The sequence below is a fragment of the Lepisma saccharinum genome, chromosome 1 (genome assembly GCF_977018435.1).
Source record: "Lepisma saccharinum chromosome 1, izLepSacc3.1, whole genome shotgun sequence".
NCBI lineage: Eukaryota > Metazoa > Arthropoda > Insecta > Zygentoma > Lepismatidae > Lepisma > Lepisma saccharinum.
In genome coordinates, this window is record NC_139229.1 from 95260501 (window position 1) to 95284815 (window position 24315).

The following is a 24315-nucleotide window of genomic DNA, read 5'->3' on the forward strand; positions in this document are numbered from 1 at the left end:
GGCCTCAACATAGCAAAAATCAATTTTTTTTTGCTTGTCATGTTGAAATGAGTTGACAGTTTTGCTTAAATGTAAAACTGAACCAGTGCCCAGAGGTATCTGCGAGCTATTAAATGTCTAACTGAAAATCTAAATTTGCTGCAGATAAGAAGGTCACAGAATTGGTTGTTTGGCTTCCTGTGATCCTCTTAACCATGTATTATATCTAAGTTTTATTGATATTGGTTTGATTTGGTGTTTTAAGTCCACTTTATGCACAGTAAGGCTAATCGGCACTGGACCTACAGTTTAAAGTGAAATCTGGACCACTATGTGCCTCCACCAGCTATCAAACCCGGGACCCCTTGATTACAAGGCAATGAATGGCGTTACCACTGCACCATCGGGGAGGCCCATGTTACCGCTGCACCATCGGGGAGGCCCATGTTACCACTGCGCCATCAGGGAGGCCCATGTTACCACTGCGCCATCGGGGAGGCCCATGTTTTATTGATATTGTGGTGCATATTATGCTCTAGTAAATCTATGATCTCACATGACTAAACTCTGAAAATGTAGTCACCAAAGAGTTTTGGAAATGTCAAAAGTGGACAAAAAGAAAAGGGAAAATACTATATGAAATCATGTGAAGTATTTCAATGTGGGGACCAAAATAGATTTTTTCTATGTTGCAAAAGTTCAAAATTTTCTTCATATTTTCATATCGCTGTCCAGTCCATATTCATGAAGATTACAAACAAAATTTCAAAATATATTGTTTGTTGAGGAGGGTAAATCGCCAGTGTTAATGCCCATACTGTCTTCTGTAAAATAAGAAAAATGTACCAAACATTGGCAGGCCAGAGGCAAACTGCCCATTTTCTCTCTCTCTTCTTGGCAGTTCTACTGTGACCAAGAGGTCTAAACTATTCTCAAAGATATTTTTTTTTATCACATGTACATGTCTTGTGTGTATGCAACCTGATTGTTTAAAAGAAAAAAAACAATAAAAATAACAGCATCAAGCTAAGTTTATAAAAGAAATCCTGCTCTAAATATTTCATGGATGTGTTAAACCCACTCTTCTCAATTAAGAATCCTGGCTGCACTACTGGATGAAACATGAATGTACATATTCTACGGGTGAATGAATATGTATCTGCATTTTGAAGCTTTCTTGGTGACAAATTGTAAAGAGATTCTGGTGGGTTATGAACTGAGCAAAATGGAGAGGCAAGACTCACTTCAATTTATCAAGTGAAGAATACCAGAATCAGTGGTGTGCCCAGTATTTTCGAAAGGAGGTGGTTAAGTTTACTTTCTTTAGTAGCCAGTCCTCTTTTCCTACCTTTGACATTCTTTTTTAAGGAAAACTGGACCAAAACCTTCAACACCACTGGCCACACCACTGACCAGAATCTTCATGATCCATCATAATTGTTATTAATATGGATAGTTTTTAATAGAAGTACCCGTATGTGAAACTCAAAAGCAAGAGGTAAAATTTATTTGTTTCTTGAGTGCCAAGTCAATTTTATTTCATATCATTTTTTTTGTTAACAGTTTCATTCATTGTACACTAACTCTAAATCTACACAATTTGCTTACAGTATCTTCTTATTTCAGGCATTTGATTCAACAACCCATGAAAATAAGCACGAAGCAGAATTTTTGATTGCTCTATGCAGACATCTTTTGCTGCAAGGTTACAGTTCTTCAGAGATTACGATTTTAGCTGCATATAAAGGGCAAATGTTCTTACTAAAAAAGGTAATATAGTTTTTTTTTAATATGTATTTATTTATTCAGTGAATCCATTAGTTCCATGCCTATTTGTAGAGTCCATACATGGAAGTAGTACCCTTTCTAGTAACATTTATGGAATAAGTTTATCCTTTGTTTTATTAATGCACTAGCATTTTTTATTTTTAGGGGTATATTTTTTCAGTGGGTTTCCGGATATATCTGAAATTCATAAAAAAATATGCCAATGGTTCTATTTTTTAAGAAATAAATCACTATAACTCGTGCTCATTCTCGTTTATCCAATGATATAATAGTACCCACATGCCCCCAAAACCCTGTAACATCCATCCAGAATTTTTTCCACACCTATTTTGACTTTAAATTTATGAATTTACACTTACACCTTCCTTCAAATAGAAAAATCTGGATGAAACCATGTGTTTATGAGTGTATGTCACATTTAGTCTACTTAATGTACTTATCAGTGTAAGCCAATATAGGCATATTAGGGTATCAGTTTATCAGTAACATTGCTGATAACGTTGCCTTTTTTATATTTCTATAGATATTCTCAAATTGAGTACATCTTGTTTGTTGAATATAATACATGTATCGTTGATTTGTAAAGTAAATTTGCAAGATGACAGTAGAAAACTTTGTACGTCACATGCCAGCAACATATTTGTTAAAAACACTAAAAAAACACAAACAGCAGAAACTCGTAAAGTGTTTTTTATTGTGCTGTTTGTGTGTTTGTTAATGTTTTTAAGAAATAAATGTGCAAGGTAAAGAACTAATTAGGGTCATCAGCAGACATGTATTTAGGGAAGACACAGGAAATTCAGTCTCATTTCAAAACCATGTTCACTCCTGTTCAGATAAAGTGGCACCTTCTTCAACACTTTATTTATTCTCTACAGAAAGCACCAGAAATTATTTCATGAGGCAAGTTGGAGAGATTTTTCCCAAAGAGATGTGAAAATTGTTTTGCAGGGTCATAATTTGATGTTTCCTGACTGAAGCCATACTAATCTGTGGTTTGTGGCCAATGTTGTTCATATGCAATACTTGATGGGTTTGAGAATAGTGGATATATGGGATGAGTGGAAAAAATGGCATTTTAGCAACATATAGTTTTAGCAAGAAACTATCAGTCCAGAATTTTGTTTGTAGATGCAGACAACATATACCCAAGTATTGCATGTATAACTGGATAGATAATCATCAATGTTTTTTGCTCGAATCTTATTTTGCTCTGATTTTTACTTTAGCAGAAAATTTTGTTGCTGTGGTTTTTCTGCAATACCACTAAAGCTGGAATAAGTCATAGAAAAATCAGAGCAAAGTGTAACCCAGAATTCTTTTAGAATTCCAAGGCAAAATTATCATTTATGATTTTTCATTTAAATGGATAACCAATCCTTATTGACAATATTCTGGACTGCTGGTGTTGCCAAATAAGATTTAAGGGTACTTCTTTTGTGATCCCATAAACCTGCTATTCCCACACCCATTAGTCATTGCCCATGACCAATATTAGTCGCAAAGCCTAGATTAGCATGACATTAGCCACAAAACTTCAAATTATGGCCATACGGAAAAATAAATCATGTCTCTTCTCCCAGAAAATTAGCATTCTGGAAAAAAAATCATGAGTTGCCTCATTAAATAATGTCTGGAGCTTTTAGTATAGAATGAATTGACAAGGTAAAGTATTTAAAAAATATCAAATGTGGAGGCTTCAAGATGCAAAGAACCCAGTGTTTTGAAGCCATTGCTGATAAAACTTATACATGCATGAGTTCTCAATTACTTTGTAGAAACATTTATTTTTCATTAATTCAACATAACTTCAAATGATCACAGGTGATTTCATTTTAAATTATCATTTCAAAGAAATAAATTTCTAATTTCAGAAACATTAATTAAGGTTAATTAAATATTTATGTTCTTCAATAAATATTTGTAATTTTATATCAGAGTGGTAGAATATCAGTTACATATAGTGTTTTCTTTTTCTGATGGTAAGCAACAGTACTCCATACAGGCACCTTTTTATTGGTGAGAATATAACTAATAACATTTTGTTTTAATTGAAGAAATGTGTGTATGTATATAACTACCTGGTCATTGATAAACATACACAATATTTTGAGCAGTTCTTGTGATGAACACTATAACAAACCAACATGATTGAGTGGTGAAACCTTTCTTTCCAGAAAAGAAAAAAAACACTAGTTATAGGTATCGATAAATTTTGTATCAAGACTTCATTGATATTTAAAAAAAAAATAATAATATCAGTCCATTTCTGGTTTCTAAGAATTTCGTAAATGATAAATATGGTATTTAGATTTTTCCATTTTCTTACAGCTGCAGGCTGAACGCCATCTTTCTGATGAAGTTTGTATCACTGTCATTGACAACTTCCAAGGAGAGGAGAGTGATATTATTCTTCTGTCTTTAGTGAGGAATAACGAAGATGGGAACATTGGCTTTTTGAAGACTGACAATAGAGTTTGTGTCGCCCTCTCACGAGCACGCAAGGGTCTGTATATTACGGGCAACATGGACATGCTTGCAGAAAACAGTGAAATATGGCCAAAAATTAAAGACACTCTGGAATCACAGGATGCCATAGGAACTCACTTGAAGTTAAAGTGTCAGAGACATCCGGAAACACTGATTCCTGTTGCAACTGCAGAAGACTTCAGCAAATATGCCCCTGAAGGTGGATGTTTAGAGATTTGTGACTTTGAGTTACCATGCAGACATACGTGCTCTCGAGTGTGTCATATTATGGATCAGCAACATCAGGAGAACACATGTTTAAAAGCATGTGAAAACATACTGTGCATCCTTGAGCACAAGTGTGAAAAACTTTGTTTCGAAGAATGTGGAAAGTGTTTGTTTAAACTTGAAAAGGAACTTTCCTGTGGGCACAAGAACTTAGTACCTTGTTACAAGATAAATGAAGAGTTGAAGTGTCCTGTGGAAGTAGAGAAAGTAATTCCTCTTTGTGAGCACAAAGCTACCATGCCATGCTCTACAGATCCGTCCACATTTTCTTGCACTTCCCCATGTGAACTGCGCTTACCCTGTGGTCACAGCTGTGAGCAAACATGCCATGCTTTAACTGATTCAAATCATTTGGAATATGAATGCACTAAACCGTGTGCAAGATTAAATGCTGAGTGCAAGGAGAATCACAAATGTTTGAAACTATGCTTTGAAGAATGCGGGAGATGCATTTACAAAGTTATAAAAGAGCGTTCTTGTGGGCATTTCCATGACATAGATTGCAGCATAAGTCCGGAGACAATTACATGTATGAGGAAATGCGAGAAAACATTACCTTGCATGCATCCATGCCCATTAGCCTGTTACGAAGAGTGTATGTGCAAAGAAGTAGTTACTAAAACTATTGATAGTTGTGGGCACAGCATAGAGTTAAAATGCTACGAAAGTCCAGTTTCTGAAAAGTGTACTGCGAATTGTGAAAGAATATTATCTTGTGGTCACAAGTGCACATTAATGTGCAATGAACCTTGTACTCAGACTTGCAAAGTATTGGTATTAAATCCAGTGAAATCTGCATGTGGTCACAATGTACAAGTCTTTTGTTATCAAGGACGAGATGTTGGTAAGTCTTCATTATCCTACGTAATAAATGTTCTCTCTTTTTCTTTCTTACTCACTAGGGTTGATCTGATACCACTTTGAACTAATGTCTATCCTGATATGAGTACCGCCAGGAAGGGTCAAAGGGTTCACTTACCCCCCTCCCCCGCCTCCCTTCGAATATGGAAAAATTAGCTATTATTAACTTCATTATAATTGTAGACCTTCTCTTCTTGTTTTTCTGTAGATTTCACCATCTTTCCTGTCATGGTATTATAGAGAAGGGGGGGGGGTGAGGTATTATCTTATTAACCCTTAGGTACTATGGATGTGAATAGTTACGCAACTACTATGGATCGGTCTACGAGACCTCTGCGTCATTTTCTATGTTTTAGGACACTTACGTCACAGAAATAAAACTGTATTTATTTTAAGGGTTAAGTCATGTTAAGTGAAGTTAGTTTATTATGGTATATATAAAATTTTAAAAAATAATATTAGTATAAACAATACAGACAATTTAATAACAACGAGATCGTAAATGATAAGAAAATACTAAAACTTATTCATACTCAATTCCATTACCTTTGAAATACCATTACTATTGCTTTTTTAGTTTCTCATAATATTACAAATCGAGAGTAACATATATATATATATATATTCTCCTTCTTGTCAGTACAATTCAGCTGCTATAATATAAACAAACAGTATGTTAACTACTAATAAAAAAACTCACGTAAATAGTATGGCACATCTGACAGACCGCTCACCAGAAACAAAACTGAATAAGTATTCAGAAATCAAAGACGATAATGCAAGACTTTGAACTTGTGTAGATTGCGTCTCAACAGAAAGGTACATGGAAGAGTCCACTTTTCATTTGAAGGGGTAAGGTAGAAAAATGGAAACAAAGTAACACAGCGGTCTGACAGGCTGTCCATAGTACCTAAGTGTTAAAGTATATTTGAAGTCAGATTAATTGCTTATCTTTACTTGTTATAACAAAATTGTTCCCGCTGGAAATGTTTTTTTGGGGTGGGGAGTGATTTTTGATGACAGTATTGTTGTTTTGGAGGAAATTTTCTCTGCCTACCGCAGGATTTAACACTACTCTCAGACCTCTTTCTGTCTCTCATCACTCACTTTTATTTGTTTTTCCTCACTGAATCTCTCGCTATCACTATTTTTCTGTGCATCTATTAAAACATATCTATATTCATGAAAAGGCAAATGAATGCAAGTCTAAATATTTCACACATGCAGTTCCATTTCATTCACAGTAAGTTGCAGTATTATTATTATTATTATTATTATTATTTTAAGGTCTGATAATTGCAAATGAGAGTAGTAGATAGTTGCAAAATCACAATAACTGAGAAATGGCATGCCACCATCCATTCCTCTGAAAATAAAATGCTATGGACACCTTCACACAATTATTAATTAATACACATCCCACTTCAGCACACTTTCTTGTTTATATTTTTTGTCCCGGTGTCCATGAATACTCATACTAATTATTCCTACCAATATCATAAGTGTCAAAATATGGGCTGTTTTGTTGAGACAACATGGACAAGCATTCGTTGCATATAGAGGACATTGAGATGAACAACTTTACTTGGTTAACATTTTACTAGTTAAGACCTTGTTTGGTAGATGTGAGCCTTCAAAAAATGGCAAGGTGGCTTACTCACTGGGAATTCGTTGAATTCTGGGAATTATACCTAAATTATTGCCTCCGGGTATTATGTGTAGATTCTGCATAATTTTTTTCATCCGTAGACATGAAAAATTGCAACTTTTATTAATCCAATCTGAGGCAAGTTTTTCACAGTTTAGCTTTTATTTTTATCAAGGAAGTAAAATAAAGCTGCATGGAAAATAAAACAGAAATTTCTAAATCTGTTTACTTTGTTAGTGTCCTTTGCAGATGAAGAACAATCTCTCTGACAGATGGAAGATTGTTGCATGATAAGTTATCTTGAAGTTGATTAGTAAAAGTTTAAAATTCTTGTACAATTAACAAGTTTTCGTAGGCTAATGTATCCTGTAACATTTGTGACTTATGTTTGTATATGTATTTCGAGTCTGAGTGTGGGTCAATCCATATGAAGTCATACAACATGGTTGCTTGACCATTTTTAAAGAAGTTTATTTTTTGTGTCGTGTGAGCCTCATATGTTGACAGTTCAGAGCCACTGTTATTTTATTTTTACTATCACCGATTTGAAGATGGCGGGCACTTTTTTATCATGGCGCACGTCATTTTCTCCATTCGTAAGCATCAGCGGCAACTTTTTTTTATCTCAGCTCTGGTAAGTCCTACGACAATGAGACAAAATCTGTGATGTTAAGCACATTATAGGCTACAATTATATATCTGTGTAATTTTCTAAATATTATTCCTTCATAATAAATTTTAAGGTCAAAATTGTGTATTTTAATTGCTCAAAATGACATTTTTGGACATTTTTTTTTAGAGGGAAGGCAGTTTGTTTGACACTTGAATTTTTTTGTGCAAATACCTGTGTACCAATAGTGTGTGCCAAAATTATTAGAAGCTTGAGACTTTAATCCTTTTTTTTCTACAGGGTCATAAGCATGTACTTTTTGTTAAAAAAGTCCAAGTTCAGGATTAAATATCTCTGGTGGGCAGTTGTTTAAAAATCTGAAATTTGTACACAATACAGTACTCCAAGATAAGTAACTTCAGTAAAATAATTGAGTTTGAGATTCAATTGGTTTAAGAGATACAAAACTCGTGAAAAATTCAATATTTTGCATTAAATATGGTAAGCGTAATTTCATTTCTTGAAGCACCTGAAGTAAAGTGCAGTTATCGTCTAACCACAGAAAATGTGCTACAAATTGACATTCATCTAAGACTAAAGGCATTTTGTAGGGATGAATGCATAGATATTAGTACTGTATGATCCTGGACTATTCATGCTCATATAGAAAACCCAAGCTGAAGAATTCTCAGCGTATGTGAGAGAATGGAGTGGATGGCCGCGAACTGCAACTGATGGAGGTTATCGGAATCGTGTTCAGCTATGGTTTTCTTTATGAGCAGGAACAGCCCAAGATCGCACGGTACTGATGTCTACACAGTCATCCCCATAAAATGTCTTCAGTCTCAGATGAATGTCAATTTGTAGCACATTTTCTGCGGTTAGAAACTCGATAACTGCACGCTACTTCAGGTGCTTCACCAACATTGCATGCTGCCATTTTCCTCGCAATAGTTCATCACCCCCCGGTGATAGAAGTTTGAAATCTTCAATGGAGAGGCGGGAAAGTCTTATAAGTGCAATGTATGGTTGCTCAAAATCCAAAAGGCGTTTACAAGGTAACAAAGAAAATTAAAACATAGGAAGCTTTACTTTTCAGCATGCCCTCGTATATATACTTTACTGTAGATCCATTTCAGGATTGTAATGTTGTTCATTGACATTCCAAATTACAGTTTGCAAAATTTTTAACACAAAATGTTAATAAGAAATGAAATTAGGCATACCATATTTAATGCAAAATATTGAATTTTTCACGTTTTGTATCTCTTAAACCAATTGAATTTCAAACTCAATTATTTTACTAAAGTTACTTATCATGGAGTACTGTATTGTGTACAAATTTCAGATTTTTAAACAACTGCCCACCAGAGATATTTAATCCTGAACTTGGACTTTTTTAACAAAAAGTACATGCTTATGACCCTGTAGAAAAAAAAGGATTAAAGTCTCAAGCTTCTAATAATTTTGGCACACACTATTGGTACACAGGTATTTGCACAAAAAAATTCAAGTGTCAAACAAACTGCCTCCTCCCTAAAACAAATGTCCAAAAATGTCATTTTGAGCAATTAAAATACACAATTTTGACCTTAAAATTTATTATGAAGGAATAATATTTAGAAAATTACACAGAAATATAATTGTAGCCTATAATGTGCTTAACATCACAGATTTTGTCTCATTGTCATAGGACTTACCAGAGCTGAGATAAAAAATTTGCCGCTGATGCTTACAAATGGAGAAAATGACATGCACCATGATAAAAAAGTGCTCGCCATCTTCAAATCGTTGATAGTAAAAATAAAATAACAGTGGTTCTGAACTGTCAACATATGAGGCTCACACGACACAAGAAATAAACTTTTTTAAAAATTGTCAAGCAACCATGTTGTATGACTTCATATGGATTGACCCGTATGTGAAATGGTGAATGTAAATTCCTCCCCTTAAATGATGTATTTTAAATAATACAGTTTCCTTTTTAACTGATATCTTATTTTTGCTTTATTACGCTACGTTCTTTAAGTGGTGCTATATTCCACTAGCTTTTCTTATTTAAGCTCGGTTTTATAATTATATTACGTTAAGTTCCGTTAATATTAGCACTTACTTTTATTTAAATTACTGTATTATAATGAATCAATCTCTACACTGTAGTCTACGTTACTCTGCTTGCTAATTGGTTTGAACCCAGGTGCCACCCACCACGTTACAAGCTATATTCTACCAGGTTGGAACCCAGGTGCCTCTTACCACGTTAAGAGCTACATTCTACCGGGTTTTAACCCAGGTGCCATTCACCACGTTACGATCTATTTCACCCTCTGTATTAGAGGGTAGGACACGTTGACCAACGGGCAACGAGCCAGAGTTAGAGCAGGTAACGTAACGTAACACAAATTGAATAGTTATTATTTCGTTTATTTCGTAAACACTCCAATATATTAATAAAAGGGAGTAGCTAGGGGTGAAGGGATTAGCACCATAAAAGGGGCAGGTACTTATCTCAGGATCCCTGGATGCTGGAACGGTCGGTTCGGTGCTGGTCCCGCTGGCTGGCCTGAGGCATTTCGCCTCTGGACAGACCCCGGCTTGGGCCCCACGGCTTCTGGGCAGCCCTGTGGTCGATTCTCCGCATCCGGCACTGTCGCGCTCTTGCAACCCGATCTCTATCCCTTGGCATGCTTGTTGGCTTCTCCTCCTGAGACAGGTTGTTAACCCCATGTATAGTGCTCTCGGGAGTTGGGAAATGCTTAGGATAGGGTTTCCGGTTATAGCCGGGAAATGTTTAATGAAATTAAATTAGAATTTTTGAATGCATTGGAATCACAGAGGCTCTTTATATTGTTAATATATTTGTGTGTGGGTGGTAAAAGGCAGTAATATGTAAGGTTGAAATAGAGAAGACAGAAGTTTTGGAAAATTCGCCTTGAAAACTGGGAATTATACATGAATTTTATCATGGTCCTACAGTGGTCACCTTGAATGGCATTTTATATGCTGTATGCATGCAACCATGCAGTACAGATTCAAGATTGCATCCCATACTGTTTCTCTCATAAGCAGGGAAGGAAGGGTGGTATTAGTACATTATCCTTATATGCAAAATTGTTCATCCATTATGGAATTTATCTTTAAGGAACTTTCTTGAGATCTGAATGTAATTAAATGATCGCACCAGTAATATATGTCAAGATTTTATGCTTTTCTTTTATTGCAGACCTCAACCCAAAATCCGAAACTTTGCTGGCTCATTGTAAGGAGCCTTGTGGAACTGTTTTGCAATGTGGACATCAGTGCAAAGGATCATGCGGGGGATGTATGCAGGGACGTATTCATCAACCTTGTGCAGAAAAGTGTGGAAGAACATTAATCTGTGGGCACAGGTGAGAATACAGGCCTTATAATTACCATTATTAATGCACTGATCCAGGTATGGATTTGTTAAGTACCAATATTATATTCTATGAAATTAACTTAATTTCTCTATTTTCTATGATTTGAATTCAAACAGCAAAATAGTGAATTTGGAAAATTATTACAATTCACAAGCTAGGGAAGGATTACGGAATTTTATCATACGCAGTAAGTTTAAAATAAAATACTTGATTATTTTTAAAGTTACGACTAAATGAGATAAGAGTGAAGAGTGATTGATTAAGAAATACAATTTGTAATTGATCAGTCTCCTTATACATTCTCGGTATTATATGTTGATATTTCCACTGAGGTTTGGAACCCTCTGCTTGCCAGACAGTGCGGACATATTTTTCGATGCATAAAGCTACTTCTCTCTTCTCTGTAAAGCAAACAACTTCACTCTTGCATATAAGTGAAACAATTGAATTGTACAAAAGAGAGTTTCATATTTCCTTACATTATCAATGGGATTTCTGCTTCAGTATCAGTATATCCAAGTGAAGTACTGTGAAACTCACAACATGCAGTTATACCATTATTGCTGACGAAAAGGGTATGTAGGTATTAGAAATTTAATGCAAGGAATTTATAGAATTGCATTGCATAGGTACCTGATTTAGCTGCCAACACATTAAAATAGGAACACACTGTTAATAACAGCTTCTGAAAGTTTATATACAAGGGATGTCCTGAAAAAAGCTCCAATGGTGCCTATACGCAGCACTAGTGGTCGGAGAGTGACACACACACGCACAGGCAGGAAGACGTGGCATGGAGCTGTAATCTGGTGCAGTTGCAATGCAGCTGTTTTAGGACAGTTCTAGGTTAAAGATTGCAGCTCTCATACAGTCTCTCACCGACTGCGATGTAGCCTATGTTTTATACTTATTTGTTTGATGAGGATCGTCTCATCAAAGGTTCTGTGTTTGAGTCCCAACCAGTTTGTTCTTCCTCTGTGTCATGAAATTCTCAGCGTTGAGATTAACCCAGCAGTGTTAAAAAGTAATGTAAAATAAGTTTACAAGGTTTGGGAACAAAATGTATCTGTGATTTTGTTGTTTAAATGCTGCACAACAACAAGTTCTTTATAAATTATATTACTACTATAAATTCTAGAGTATTGAAAATATCTGAAACTGTCTGTGGCTTTTTATCTTCAACGATATGCAATATTTGAGCAGGTATTACTAATCATCACAGAAATGCATTTGAATTAGTTTCTTTAAGTTCACTACCGAGTCTATTTCTCTCTTGGTGACTGCACAGTGATTTACTTCTTTTACAGTTGTTCTGTGCCATGTGCAAGAGTCTGCCCACCGTGCAATAAGAGATGTGGATATCGTTGCTGGCATCTCGATAAGAAGCTGACGTGCAATAAGAAGAACTGCAAGCAACCTTTTCCCTGCATACATGTCTATAAATCTGTACAATGTCCAAATAAATGTGGGCAGCTTTGTGTTGAGTGCAAGGTAAGTGAAGTAGTTGTGTCTGTAGTCAGTACTTACATAGTATAAATGATCATAATATATAGGGTGACCAGACACACACATTCAAAAAAGAGGGCAGGGCATGGCGAAAAAGGACGACATGGACATAAAAAAAGAGGACACCGCAAAATGCAAAAAATTGCAGCACATTTGTCATTACCATTAATTTCATAAATAGATAAAATGTGCTTCTTCCAACATATAACAACAATCTATTCCAGCCATGGATCCCTATTTTTGCAAAACAATATTGTTCCTGTTTATAGTACTTCTTCTCCTTTGTATAGACTAGTGCAACTGTAGGTTGGAATTGATTTTCTGTGGGATGAGATACCAAACTGAAATTCACCCCTACCAGCTGTAACTTTTGAATCCGCCACTGTTTTCCAGTTCTGGGATTCGAACCAGAGGCCTTTTGCATCGTGGCACTCTGTGCTAACCACTCCACCACGGAGGCACTTTGGCATTTCATTGATTGATCGATTGATTTGGTGTTTTCAGTCCACTTTTTGCACAGTAAGGCTAATCGGGACTGGACCTACAGCTTAAAGTGAGATCCGAACAACTATGTGCCTCTACCTGGTATCGAAGCCAGGACACCTTGATTACACGGCGACGATGCTACCACTGCGCCATCGGGGAGGCCCCTTTTGGTATTTCATAAATGTAAATATTACTTAATAATCAAATTTCTCATTACGCGTTTCTGTGTCGCGTATGTATGACTCGAAAAGGAACTGCAGTCTGGGATGCGTTGAAGGCTGATTTGAACAAGATGATAGTGGTTGAACTCCCAGGTGCTCAATGACCATTGCTAGAATACTTATCGCGCCTCAAGTGATATGCTTTACATGTAAAATAACACCTGGTTGATTGTTATGGGTGGAAGCATTTTTCCAAAAAAGGAGGACATTGACCGATTCTTAAAAAATCCGCACAGACACAGAACAGCCACCTAAAAAGGAGGACATGTCCAGATAAAAGAGGACGTCACCCTAATAATATAGTGAACATTCAATACAATAATGAAGTCCAGTAATAATTCGAGGAAGAGGAACGTTCTTTGTTGATACATATCTGTGTGTAAAAGAAATGATATATTCACTTGTGTAGGAATTGGTGAAAATGTGAAGAATTTTAAAAGTTTAATGTATTCTCATAATTGTTGTTAAATGTGGAAGCTCATTCTTGTGACAAATTATATTGTGGGTAAAAAGACTCACTGTACTAACACAGAAAAATCCATCTTGTGAAATGAGTGTCATGTCAGGACTAGAGAGTGTCTAGTTGATCCCAATCTAACTTTGACAAATGACCAGGTGGTTGTGAGGTCATCAAAAAGTAGACCACAAGAAATAAGAAGATCTGGCTGCTTTCAACCATGTTGGTGTGTTGCATTGTCTGTAGCCAATCACACGTTCCACCTTCAAGAAACTGTAGCAAAAATAATCCCTTCATCTTTGTGATGCCATTACAATTCCCACCGTAGCAAAACAAACACACTTTCCTTGGTTGTTGCTCACTTCTGTGTGCTCCTGTAAATGAAAGGAATACACTCTTCAGACAAGTGCTCTTAACTGCTTACAATATTATTTTCCCCACCCCTACATCGCCTCTGACATATTAATACTGCAGAACTTATTTTGAAACTACCCCTTGTAGAACACTGGCATTTTAGAAATAGATGACCATTGAGTCAATTTAGCATGTCTCTTAGTAGAGATGAATTAATCAATATTCATCATCCCACAATTTATCTAATGTATGTATACTGGTGTAATGATAAAGTAGCCAATATTTTTATTTTTTTTAACAATTTAACTATATTTCTATAAATTAATTTTGAGTGAAACTCAACAAAACTGGTCAAGTAGTATAAAACTTCCTGTAAGATGGTATTGTGAGTTCCTTGCTCAAGAGCAGGAAATGGCTGACAATTATTTCATTGAATTGGTCTTTTGTTTTAGGAGAAATGCGAGTGGAAATGTGAACACTATAAGTGTACCAAACGATGTTATGAGGTGTGTGACAGGCCTCCTTGCAATGAGCCTTGTAAGAAAACACTAAAGGGTTGTGGTCATCCATGCATTGGATATTGTGGTGAGCCATGTCCACCTCTGTGCAGAACCTGTGATGTCTATGAACTGACTGAAGAATTCTTCCTGCTTGGCACAGAAAGTGAAGAAGATTCGAGGTAAGAGTAGGAAATAGGCTGTTTATTATTATCATTATATGCAAGATACATACATATTTTTAGGACATGATACTTTTACAACACAATTTCCATAATATGGATTTCATTGATCCGACGTTTCTATAATAAAACCAAGGTTTAATTCCTGAAATGAGTGATCACAGGTGGGAACATTCTCATTATTGTCAGTGTATGTGTGTCTGGAGCTCACCCAGCCTCCTCTTCTTTTTTCTGGACGCTATTGACATTACTGTGGTTTAAGTAAGTATCGCTGATCACTTGTTTCAAATTATTTTTGTGTTCAAGAATGCCTGCAAAAGGGGGGGGGGCAGAAGAGGCACTTCCCCCCTGACATTTGTGAAAAGATTTAATGTAATTTGAATTGTGAAATTGTAGCGATATTTTATAAGAAAAAAAATTGTTTTCTGTGACTTACAGGCCGTAAGTTACAGCAACTATTATTAATATTATTATTATTATCATCATCATCATTATTGTTATTATTATTTTACAGTATCCTTTGGCACGTAAAAACATGGATCAGAGGTATCATGAAGAACAGTAGATTAAGTGGTCTCTGACTCTGATTCATATCTGTGCATTGTGAAAAAAGTACAAAAAGAAAAAGAACTGTTCGTTCATAAACAAAGTGCTAATATTAATAATAATAATAATAAAACATTTCTACAATTCTGCACCCCCCCCCCTAAAAAAATCCTTCGGGCACCCTTGTGTGTGTACTGAACATGAATCACTATTGTTAACTGGTGTAGGCTTAGATGCAAAATAATATGTATACAGTTATCTTAAGTGGTTTTTATTTTATTTTTCTTGCACAATTTCATCCTGGTTTCCCAGAACTTATTCAGGCCAAGATAAACACACAACCTTACATGACCAGTCACTCTACACTTCTAAGGAATATCTGTGTTTCTTCCTAGAAAAACAGATTTTTCCACCTTGCTGTACCTCCCCAGGTATCATAACTGGTTGTTTCTTCCCCTCCCCTTCATTCTGTGACCTACTCTTCTTGTCTTCCCTCCCCTCCTCCTGATGGTACTGACCTTCACTATTTCCTTAAACGGGTTTGGCAAGTTAAAATCTTCCACTTTTGAGCTAAAAATTTAAGATGACTCAGAAAACTTAACCAATTTACTTTTTACATGCTTTTCAGCATGTTAGCTGCCACGAGAGTTGTATTTAACTCATGCTAGTTTTATGCCCGAGACCTTGTGAAACATATTTAACTCACATGTTTTTACCTTTGGAGCCTTGTGGTGGTTCACCGCCAACTCTCGCTACCGTGCTATAACATACATGTTACATGAAGAGTGGCCCCGTGGACAAGAATTTGCATTTGGTTCATGAAAATCTTATTTAGTGATGCTGTTGTTGTTACAATTAATACAAACAATATAAAAAGCGTGGATGAATAGATTCTTTCATAATTAATTTTGCCTTTAAATTTTACTTAAATCTGACAAGTAAACAGAGAAACATTTTCACTCCTGAACATTTTTCAAGTTTTTTCGATTGTGCATTTGGACTTGATTTATTGCTGACCAGCCCTTGATCGATATGGAATAGTATATGCAGAGTCATGTTACAAATAACAAAAGACTGAATGCTCAGAAAAAAAATAATAACAATACTCAGAAAAAATTATACTTGAAAAAAAAAGAACAATAAATATGCTGTGAGTCTAAGGGAGAATTCACACCAAAGAAACACGCGACATGCGACACTCGGTAATCAATGCAACTTTTCGAACCGAAGAAACACGGCAAGATGCACGTGTCGCTTACGTGCCTCTCGGACTGTGCCGTTTTCTCAATACCGTGCATCGTGTTGCTTCAGTTAGTCCCGTTTTCTCAATACCGTGCATCGTGTTGCTTCAGTTTGTTGTTCGCGCATGCACAGCGAATGCTTCATTCCAACAAGCTGTATTTAGACTAGAAGAGAGCACAACTGGCATTATGCTTGAACCTCTAATTTGTTGATATAATAAAGTATCCATATAAAATGTTTTAAGATTTAAACACAACGTTCATTTTGCTTTATCAAGTTTTTTGATGCAGTTATCTATCGGCTGTAATTTGCCTTCAACATCGTGAAAAGAGGCCGTGTTTTGGCCATATACCTGACTGCTTTTATTTGAAAAAGTTAGCTTATGGAGGCACTTTAATCCAAAATATATTAGTCAACATGGTAAAGTACTCTAGTGCATTGTTTTTCAACCGCCGGGCTGCAACTCGATACCGTGCCGTCGTATCAACTATACTGAACACCAAAATGTTCTGCTGAAACTGGTTGACAACTATCATAATCCAAATATCATATTTGAGTTGTGAGTTTTCATTTTTTAAGTCTACTTTATGCACAAATAGACTAATCAGAACTGGATCTGCCCGGTGCCTCCCCGGTTATCGAACCCTGGATCACTTAATTACAAGAAGACGACGTTACCACTTTGTCTTCCATATTTTTATATTTGTCAACAATCCTACACACATAATCAAACTATTATTACTCTTATGATTATGCTAGAATTTATGTATCAATATTTAATTTCATAGGCACATGTTAATTCATGCAGAAAATATTAAATCCTGTAAAGATTTACGAGAAAAATTCTTCGGTTAAGGGCATTGACTTAAAAAAAAAAAGTGTGACATGGTTTCAAAGGTTGAGAACCATTTCTCTAGTGTTTAGATATTCACTTTATTCAGGCTGAAAAGTCTAGCGTATACAGTTTGAGGTCAGTGCATATCATTTCTCAGTTTTCTTGTGCGCAACATGCCTCTCCCAAGTTTCAATAACTTGCACAAATTTTACAACGCATTTTACATGTAACAATGTCTCTTGTTACGTTATTTTTGGGTGACTAATAAAATGATTATTGTTATGTTATTTTCGGGTGACTAATAAAATGATTAATGCAATTATATTGGTACCATCATGCAAATTGACCAAAGAAAGCAGTGTCGCTTGCCGTGTGCATCTTGTCTCTTCGGTGTGAAACACTCGTGTTGTGTGTTGCGTGTTGCATGTTACGTGTTTCTTTGGTGTGAATTCTCCCAAATATAACTCCCGTGATGTGCAACGTAATATTCGTGTAATAAATATAACCCAAATTGATTCTAGCACTGCATGAGTTGCTTATGACTCGTGCCAATAAAATAAATTACAATTACATTTTTTCCATCAAATCATCAAGAAACATGTTGCTTTCAATGTTTTTATTATATTCTTGTAATAAAACATCGTGACCTCAGGGAATTTTTCTTCTATTGTGACAGTCAACATGTTAATATATAATGTAATATAGTGAGATTAATAAATAAGAAAGGGAACCCCCGAAAGTAGCCCAACCTCCACCCACATACATTCAGGTGTAAGTGCTTTTTGTCCTGGTACCTGAAGTTTACACCAGGATGTCATATCTGTTGAATTTAGCCCCCCCCCCCCCCCATCTTACTTTTCCTCTATTTCTTTATTTATTTAAAATGAACATTACATGTACACCGTTGTTCAGAAATCCAGAAAAACAATGTTTATTGTACAAATAATACAATTAATATAATTAATACAAATGATACAACTAGACTTTCAGCATTTTTCATTGATGATGGAACATACTGGAAGAGGTATTTATATTTTTCTATTTTTTTTTTCCTTTTTTGATATTTTTTTATGTTAGTGGTTTAGTGTGGAAACTAATAATAGCAAGAGAGTGAGTACCTTTGGTTGTTTAATAGTAGCAATTAGACTAAAGTAAATTAAGTATAATTTAAATGTATATACATGGTTATGGGTGATAATGGGTCAATAACTGTGAAATACCGTAACATTATTTCATATTAGCACATATAACATTAATTAATTTAAATGTCTTCAACATGCTGAGGATAAAGAAGAATTATGTTTCTAGGCTAGTGAGTGAAAATATAAAGACTATCATGTGGGAAAACCAGCATGGGGTAGTCGGGTACTGATAATTCTTCAGTATTGACTTGGAAGAAAGGCTTTCCTGAGGACTTCAGGAGGTGTTGCCTCTGGGAACGTCAGGAAATTTCGTATATTGAAGAGTTAGAAGATGAGAGGAAAAAGAAGGAGAAAAAGAGAAAAAAAAACATATGTATAGAGAAGAAAGTCAAAGGAGAAAAAAAATGTTACGTGTATCAAATAGAATATTAGCGTAATTTTAGTTAGTTGGGAATCAAGGGTTAATTTTAGACATATCTAAACCCTGGGAAGAATCCTCCGGATGTATTTCTTGTGTGTCTTGTAGGGAACGATGTTCTTGTCTTGTTCTCCTTCGTTGTGCTTCTTCTCATCATCTGAATAACACGGGGTTGTCTCTCATCCTGGAGGGTTCCTCTGGAGCTTCTATTTCAAACAGTATAATCCAGTTGTTATGGTGGAGGTTGTGGTTGCGAGTTGTAAAGAAAAATACAGGTACACACTGATAACCATAACTATGTATTATAATTTATACACACAACACGAAATCACACTTCCCTGCACTCCTGTCTAGGGAAAACTGTTTACATAAAGTTTGCAGCTGGTGTCACGATAACATGCCACTAAAAACATAGCCACGTTAGGCTTACGATATCCATAACTGTCCGCAACGGTTTCCACGCACACTGAAACTGTAGAGTGCAAAGATATGGCGGTAACAAGACACCGTGCTCAGAATGAATTAGCCAATGGGAGTGCAGGTTTCTTATGGCATTTGATATACACACACAAACAATTGAAGCTATATGCAAACATAAAAATAGACATAAAGAGAGAATAAATGTGGTTAGTTTTATAGATAAATCTCCAACAGTAATATAGTATATAGTTTCAATGTATATAGTGTAGAGCAGGCATGTCAAACTCAAAATATGAACTGGGCCAAATAGTCAGTAGTGTTAGATAGGGCGGGCCGCAAGGAAAAAAAAAAAAATTATCTTTATTACTTTATTTTAAAGAATGACTAACATAACACTTAATAAAGTATATTGAACATTCATTGAAACTTGATCATTGCTTCTTGCCTGACAGCTGGCATCTTTTTTCTGCCACCAACTTATCAATATCAGGAGACATCTTTTCAAAGCAGCTACTTTCAGAACACAGCTAAGATGAACGTCTGAAAATTTGGATCTCGTTGGTGACTTGTTTCCTTTCACGAGTGAGAAACGTTTTTCACACTGGTAAGGGCTACCGAACATGGAAATTATTTCACACGCAAATTTCCGGGTTTCTGGAAAACGTGCAGGAAAGTACTTGTAAAAGTCAGGGATACCCACTTCGCTGTACTTTTGTTTCAAAGTTGAGTCGCACTGAATTTCAATTACTTCCATCTGCAAATGTGCTGCCACTTTTTGTACGTCAGTCGTAAACAGGGCTGAAAACAAGGAGATCTTGTCTTCGAAAGAACGAACATCGTGAAACCTTTTCCCGAATTCAGTATTCAAGACCTGATTTTTTTCGGCGTACTTTTTGTACAAAACAGGGTCCTTTGAACTTGATCTGTATTTAGAACAAGTTGGAAAGTGCGTCAAGTCTTCGTTTCTTAACTGTTTTTCCCAAAGCAATAACTTACGCTCGAATGTTTTGACTTCATCATTCATATTGGTGATTAATTGATCTTTTCCTTGCAGTTTCAAATTTAAATCTGACAAGTGTTTCGTTATATCAACAAGAAAGGAAAGATCTTGTAACCACGTTAGTTGCGAAAAAAGGCTGGTGTCTTGTTCTTTCATTTCCAAAAATTGCCATATTTCATCTTTCAAGTTCCAGAATCTTTCAAGAACCATAGAACACAATAGCCAGCGCACTTCTGTGTAGTAGGGCACTCCAGAATATTCGCTTTCTAAATCTGCTAAGAAAGCAGAAAATTGTCGCTGGTTTAAGCCACAAGATTTTATGAAGTTGATAGCTTTTTTCACAGGCTTCATCACACTTTCCATGTTGATTACTTTTGAATACAAGACCTCTTGGTGAATAATGCAATGCACATGATGGAACATGTGTTTATCGCAGGTTTCACGAAATTCATTTTGCAATTTTGTCACAAAACCATTGTTTTTTTTTCGTCATTGAAGGGGCACCATCCGTAGCTACACAGGATAACTTTGACACAGGTAAATCATACTTCCGCAAAAGTTCACAAACAGCAATAAATATATTCTCACCGGTAGTAGTGTCATGCAACGGTACAATGTCCAATAGCTCCTCATCACAAGCACGAAGAAACACAGCTAAGTGAGCTACACCACCAATGTCTGTACTCTCATCACAAGCGATGGAATAAGCAATGAAATTTGACACTTTTGTTTCAATTTGATCACTCAAATCACAGGCCAGTTCGGTTACTCTTTCAGCAACCGTGTTGCGGGATAGTGAAATGCCTTGAAAAGCTTTTACACTTACAGGATTAACTATTTCAGCAGCTTTTACCAAGCACCGTTTAATAAACTCGCCTTCGGCAAAAGGTTTTGAGTGTTTAGCTATCAACTCCGACAATGCGTAGCTTGCGCGTACCGCAGCTTTGCTTTCTTGAGCTACTTTAGTAGGTTTTCGGGCGATGGCAGCTTGTTCCTCTTTCCCTTCTACCCTCCCCTCATTCTAGATTCCGGAGGGAAAACTGCGCAGGCAGACGACTTAGCCTTGGACTCTAAACAACTGGTAATCACTACATTCGTCAACCACCCCAATAATGCAACATGACCACCTTTTTTCACCTACCGACGGGTATATCCTGTCCAAGAGGAAAACGTGTGAAATTTCACATCGTCTTATATAATAACACAGATATTTTGGCAACTACTACATCTGAAGGCTCTACTATTTAAAAACAGGTAATAGCAAAGGGGCCGCACAAAAATATATCGAGGGCCGCATGCGGCCCGCGGGCCGCGTGTTTGACATGCCTGGTGTAGAGTGACTTGAAACTGTAAAGAATATGAATGTCATTGTTACTGCCAACTTGGAAGAGATGCCCTCAATGCCCATGGTCAACAGCTAAATAGCAGATGTAAAGATATTCTGTCTCACCTATTCTGTACACCACTCCTTGCTGCATGGCTTTAATGCACACAGCTGTGAAATGGGAAAACTAATGTGTAACATTTTATATGTTTGTAAATGCTCTTCCAAGGTTGCTTCTTGCTCGGTAGCCAGGGAATTCAATGGTTACCACCCTACCCCCCCCCCCCAAATTGCTTTCTTGTTAAAACTAAGAAAAGGGCCTTTACCCCAGTGGGTGGAGACTGGCCAATGTAGTTGGAGGTATAAATACCCGGTTCCGACTCGTTAGAGAGATACAGAGAGACACACTGATAGAGGTTCTTTGAGTTTAAGATGACGTCGAGTTGAAGTCAATTCCAGCATACAGTTGGAGAGCGCTGACCAGCTAGTTTGCACTTATGAGCACCGTATGTAGGGACTCCTGCACGATAAACTGTGAGAGAGGGGTTAGCACTTGCTAAATCCTAAAATGTCATTCTTCCGTTATAGGCAACCTGGAATGTATTTGTACTGGAGCTGTAATACAATGTTCTATATACAGAGAAGGGGAGGTGTGTAAATAAATTGCACATACAAGATATCTCCGTGAGGCATCATTGAGCCAACCCTTTAGGTCGACCGTGCATGCTAGTAATAGGAGTGTAAAGTGTTTTGGTGGTTTGGGAATCGCTCGGCTGTTAGAAACCACTAGACTTTGAGAGCACCAGGTTACGTAAAGTGCAGATATATTTAAAACCACAGAACACCTCTATAACAGCAACAATTCCATAACTCTCCTGGCCACAGATCCTACTGAAAAGCAAAAGAACGCTAATGGTTATAGAGATCATCACAGAAGCCGTTGTAGTTCAGGAGATAGTGAATAGTGCACTTAGGTATGAATGTTCATTGTTGTGATTTGTGTGCTCTGCATACACTAAGTGACAAATCCAAGATTACTGCAGAGATGAAAAGGAATCTAAAACAAAACTCACTCAAACTCAACTCTAATTTAACCTTTAGTGAACTGCTAATTTTCCTTTCCTTCTCTGATGAAGAACCAAGGCTGGTTCAACATTTTCTTTAAGAATACAAGTATGTGGTACAACGTTAATCATTTTATGAGAACAAAAAACTTCTTACATCACGTGCCAGCAACATACTAGTTAAAACCAACACAAAGCACATGAACAGCATCTTAAAAGACACTTTAAACGTTTGTCCAAGCTTTCGACTCCCATCTTGGAGTCATTATTATGGCTGGTCGAAAGATGGCGAAGAGTGTCAGTGAAATCACAACCGTATCACTTGCGTCATCTCTCGACCAGCCCTGATGATGACTCTGAGATGGAGTCGAAAGCTTGTACAAACTTTTAATGTGTCTTTTATCAGGCTGTTCGTGTGTTTTGTTTGTTTTTAACTAGAATTTAGTGATTTGCTTTGTAAATGTAACAATATGTGTTGTAAAGTATTGTCTCATATATATAGTGATGTACAATTCTAGTAAACAATAGATTCCATTCATGTTAGGGGGAATAAAAAGAAGCTGTTGATAATAAGACGATGTAAGTAAGTTACTAAATTATTTCCGCGAAACTTGCTTGTAAATGTTGTATAAATTTCAGTGGCCTCTGCCACCATCCACTTGGGAACTCAATGTGGTAATTCCCAAGTGGATGGTGGCAGAGGCCACCAATATTAATACAACATTTACAAGTAAGTTTCGCGGAAACAATTTATTAACTCACTTACGTCGTCTTATAGATTTCATATTATACCTAATTTTATGTGATTTTTGTTTTTTTGTCTGAAATTGATCGCACTTCTGCAGTAGTGATTTTCATATGTTGCCCTCACACTAGCAATTTTTTTATTGTTCTAGATTTGTGTACTTAGAAGATTGTGGCCATACAATTGAATCAGAGGGATTAGAATATTGGTTGTGCCAGCCCACAGAAGGCCATGAAGAAATTACAATAAAAACATGTCCAAGATGCAAGACAACCATTACCAGAAATTATCGATATGGAAATGTGATAAAGGCATGTTATTCTGATCTCCACAACATAAAACAGAAAATATTTGGTAAAAGTAAAAGTATTCCAGTGAAGCAAGAAGATGAGGAATACATTTTTACGACAGTGCTAGCAAAAAAAGGTAAAAATGCATATTTGTATGTACATTGTGTCTTCAATCTAAATGATCACATTCTAGATTTAATGATAAATGTTATATGCCCCATTGCTCAGTTAGTTTTATAAATAAGAACGCTGGATTTGTCAAAATGTTATAAGAAAGTAATAGGGCTAAAAAAAAAAGCCATATTTCCTTTCAAAATTTATGATAACCTTATTCGTATAGTATAGTAGAATTTAAATAACCTTCTAATATTCCACATACGATTAAAAATGGTTTTGGATTACCTATTTATTGATTAACCTGCTTTGTTACTTTTTCAATATAGTGACCAAACAAACTATAAAACATAAAGACTTGTTGATGAGTCTGAGTTTCTTTGCTTGAAGTCCATTTTATGCACAGGTAAGACTAATTTGGACTAAAC

At 36.1% G+C, this 24315-nt stretch overlaps 1 protein-coding gene across 1 annotated transcript in view; it reads left to right on the plus strand.

The window, feature by feature from the left end:
- Positions 1–24315, plus strand: part of LOC145985034 (NFX1-type zinc finger-containing protein 1-like) — a 52918-nt gene that overhangs the window by 25099 nt on the left and 3504 nt on the right. The window contains exons 5-10 of the mRNA XM_083118548.1: positions 1606–1749; positions 4099–5368; positions 10867–11032; positions 12352–12535; positions 14521–14747; positions 23635–23909. Of these exons, the coding sequence (XP_082974674.1) occupies positions 1606–1749; positions 4099–5368; positions 10867–11032; positions 12352–12535; positions 14521–14747; positions 23635–23909 (2266 nt within the window). The remainder of the gene's footprint in view (positions 1–1605; positions 1750–4098; positions 5369–10866; positions 11033–12351; positions 12536–14520; positions 14748–23634; positions 23910–24315) is intronic.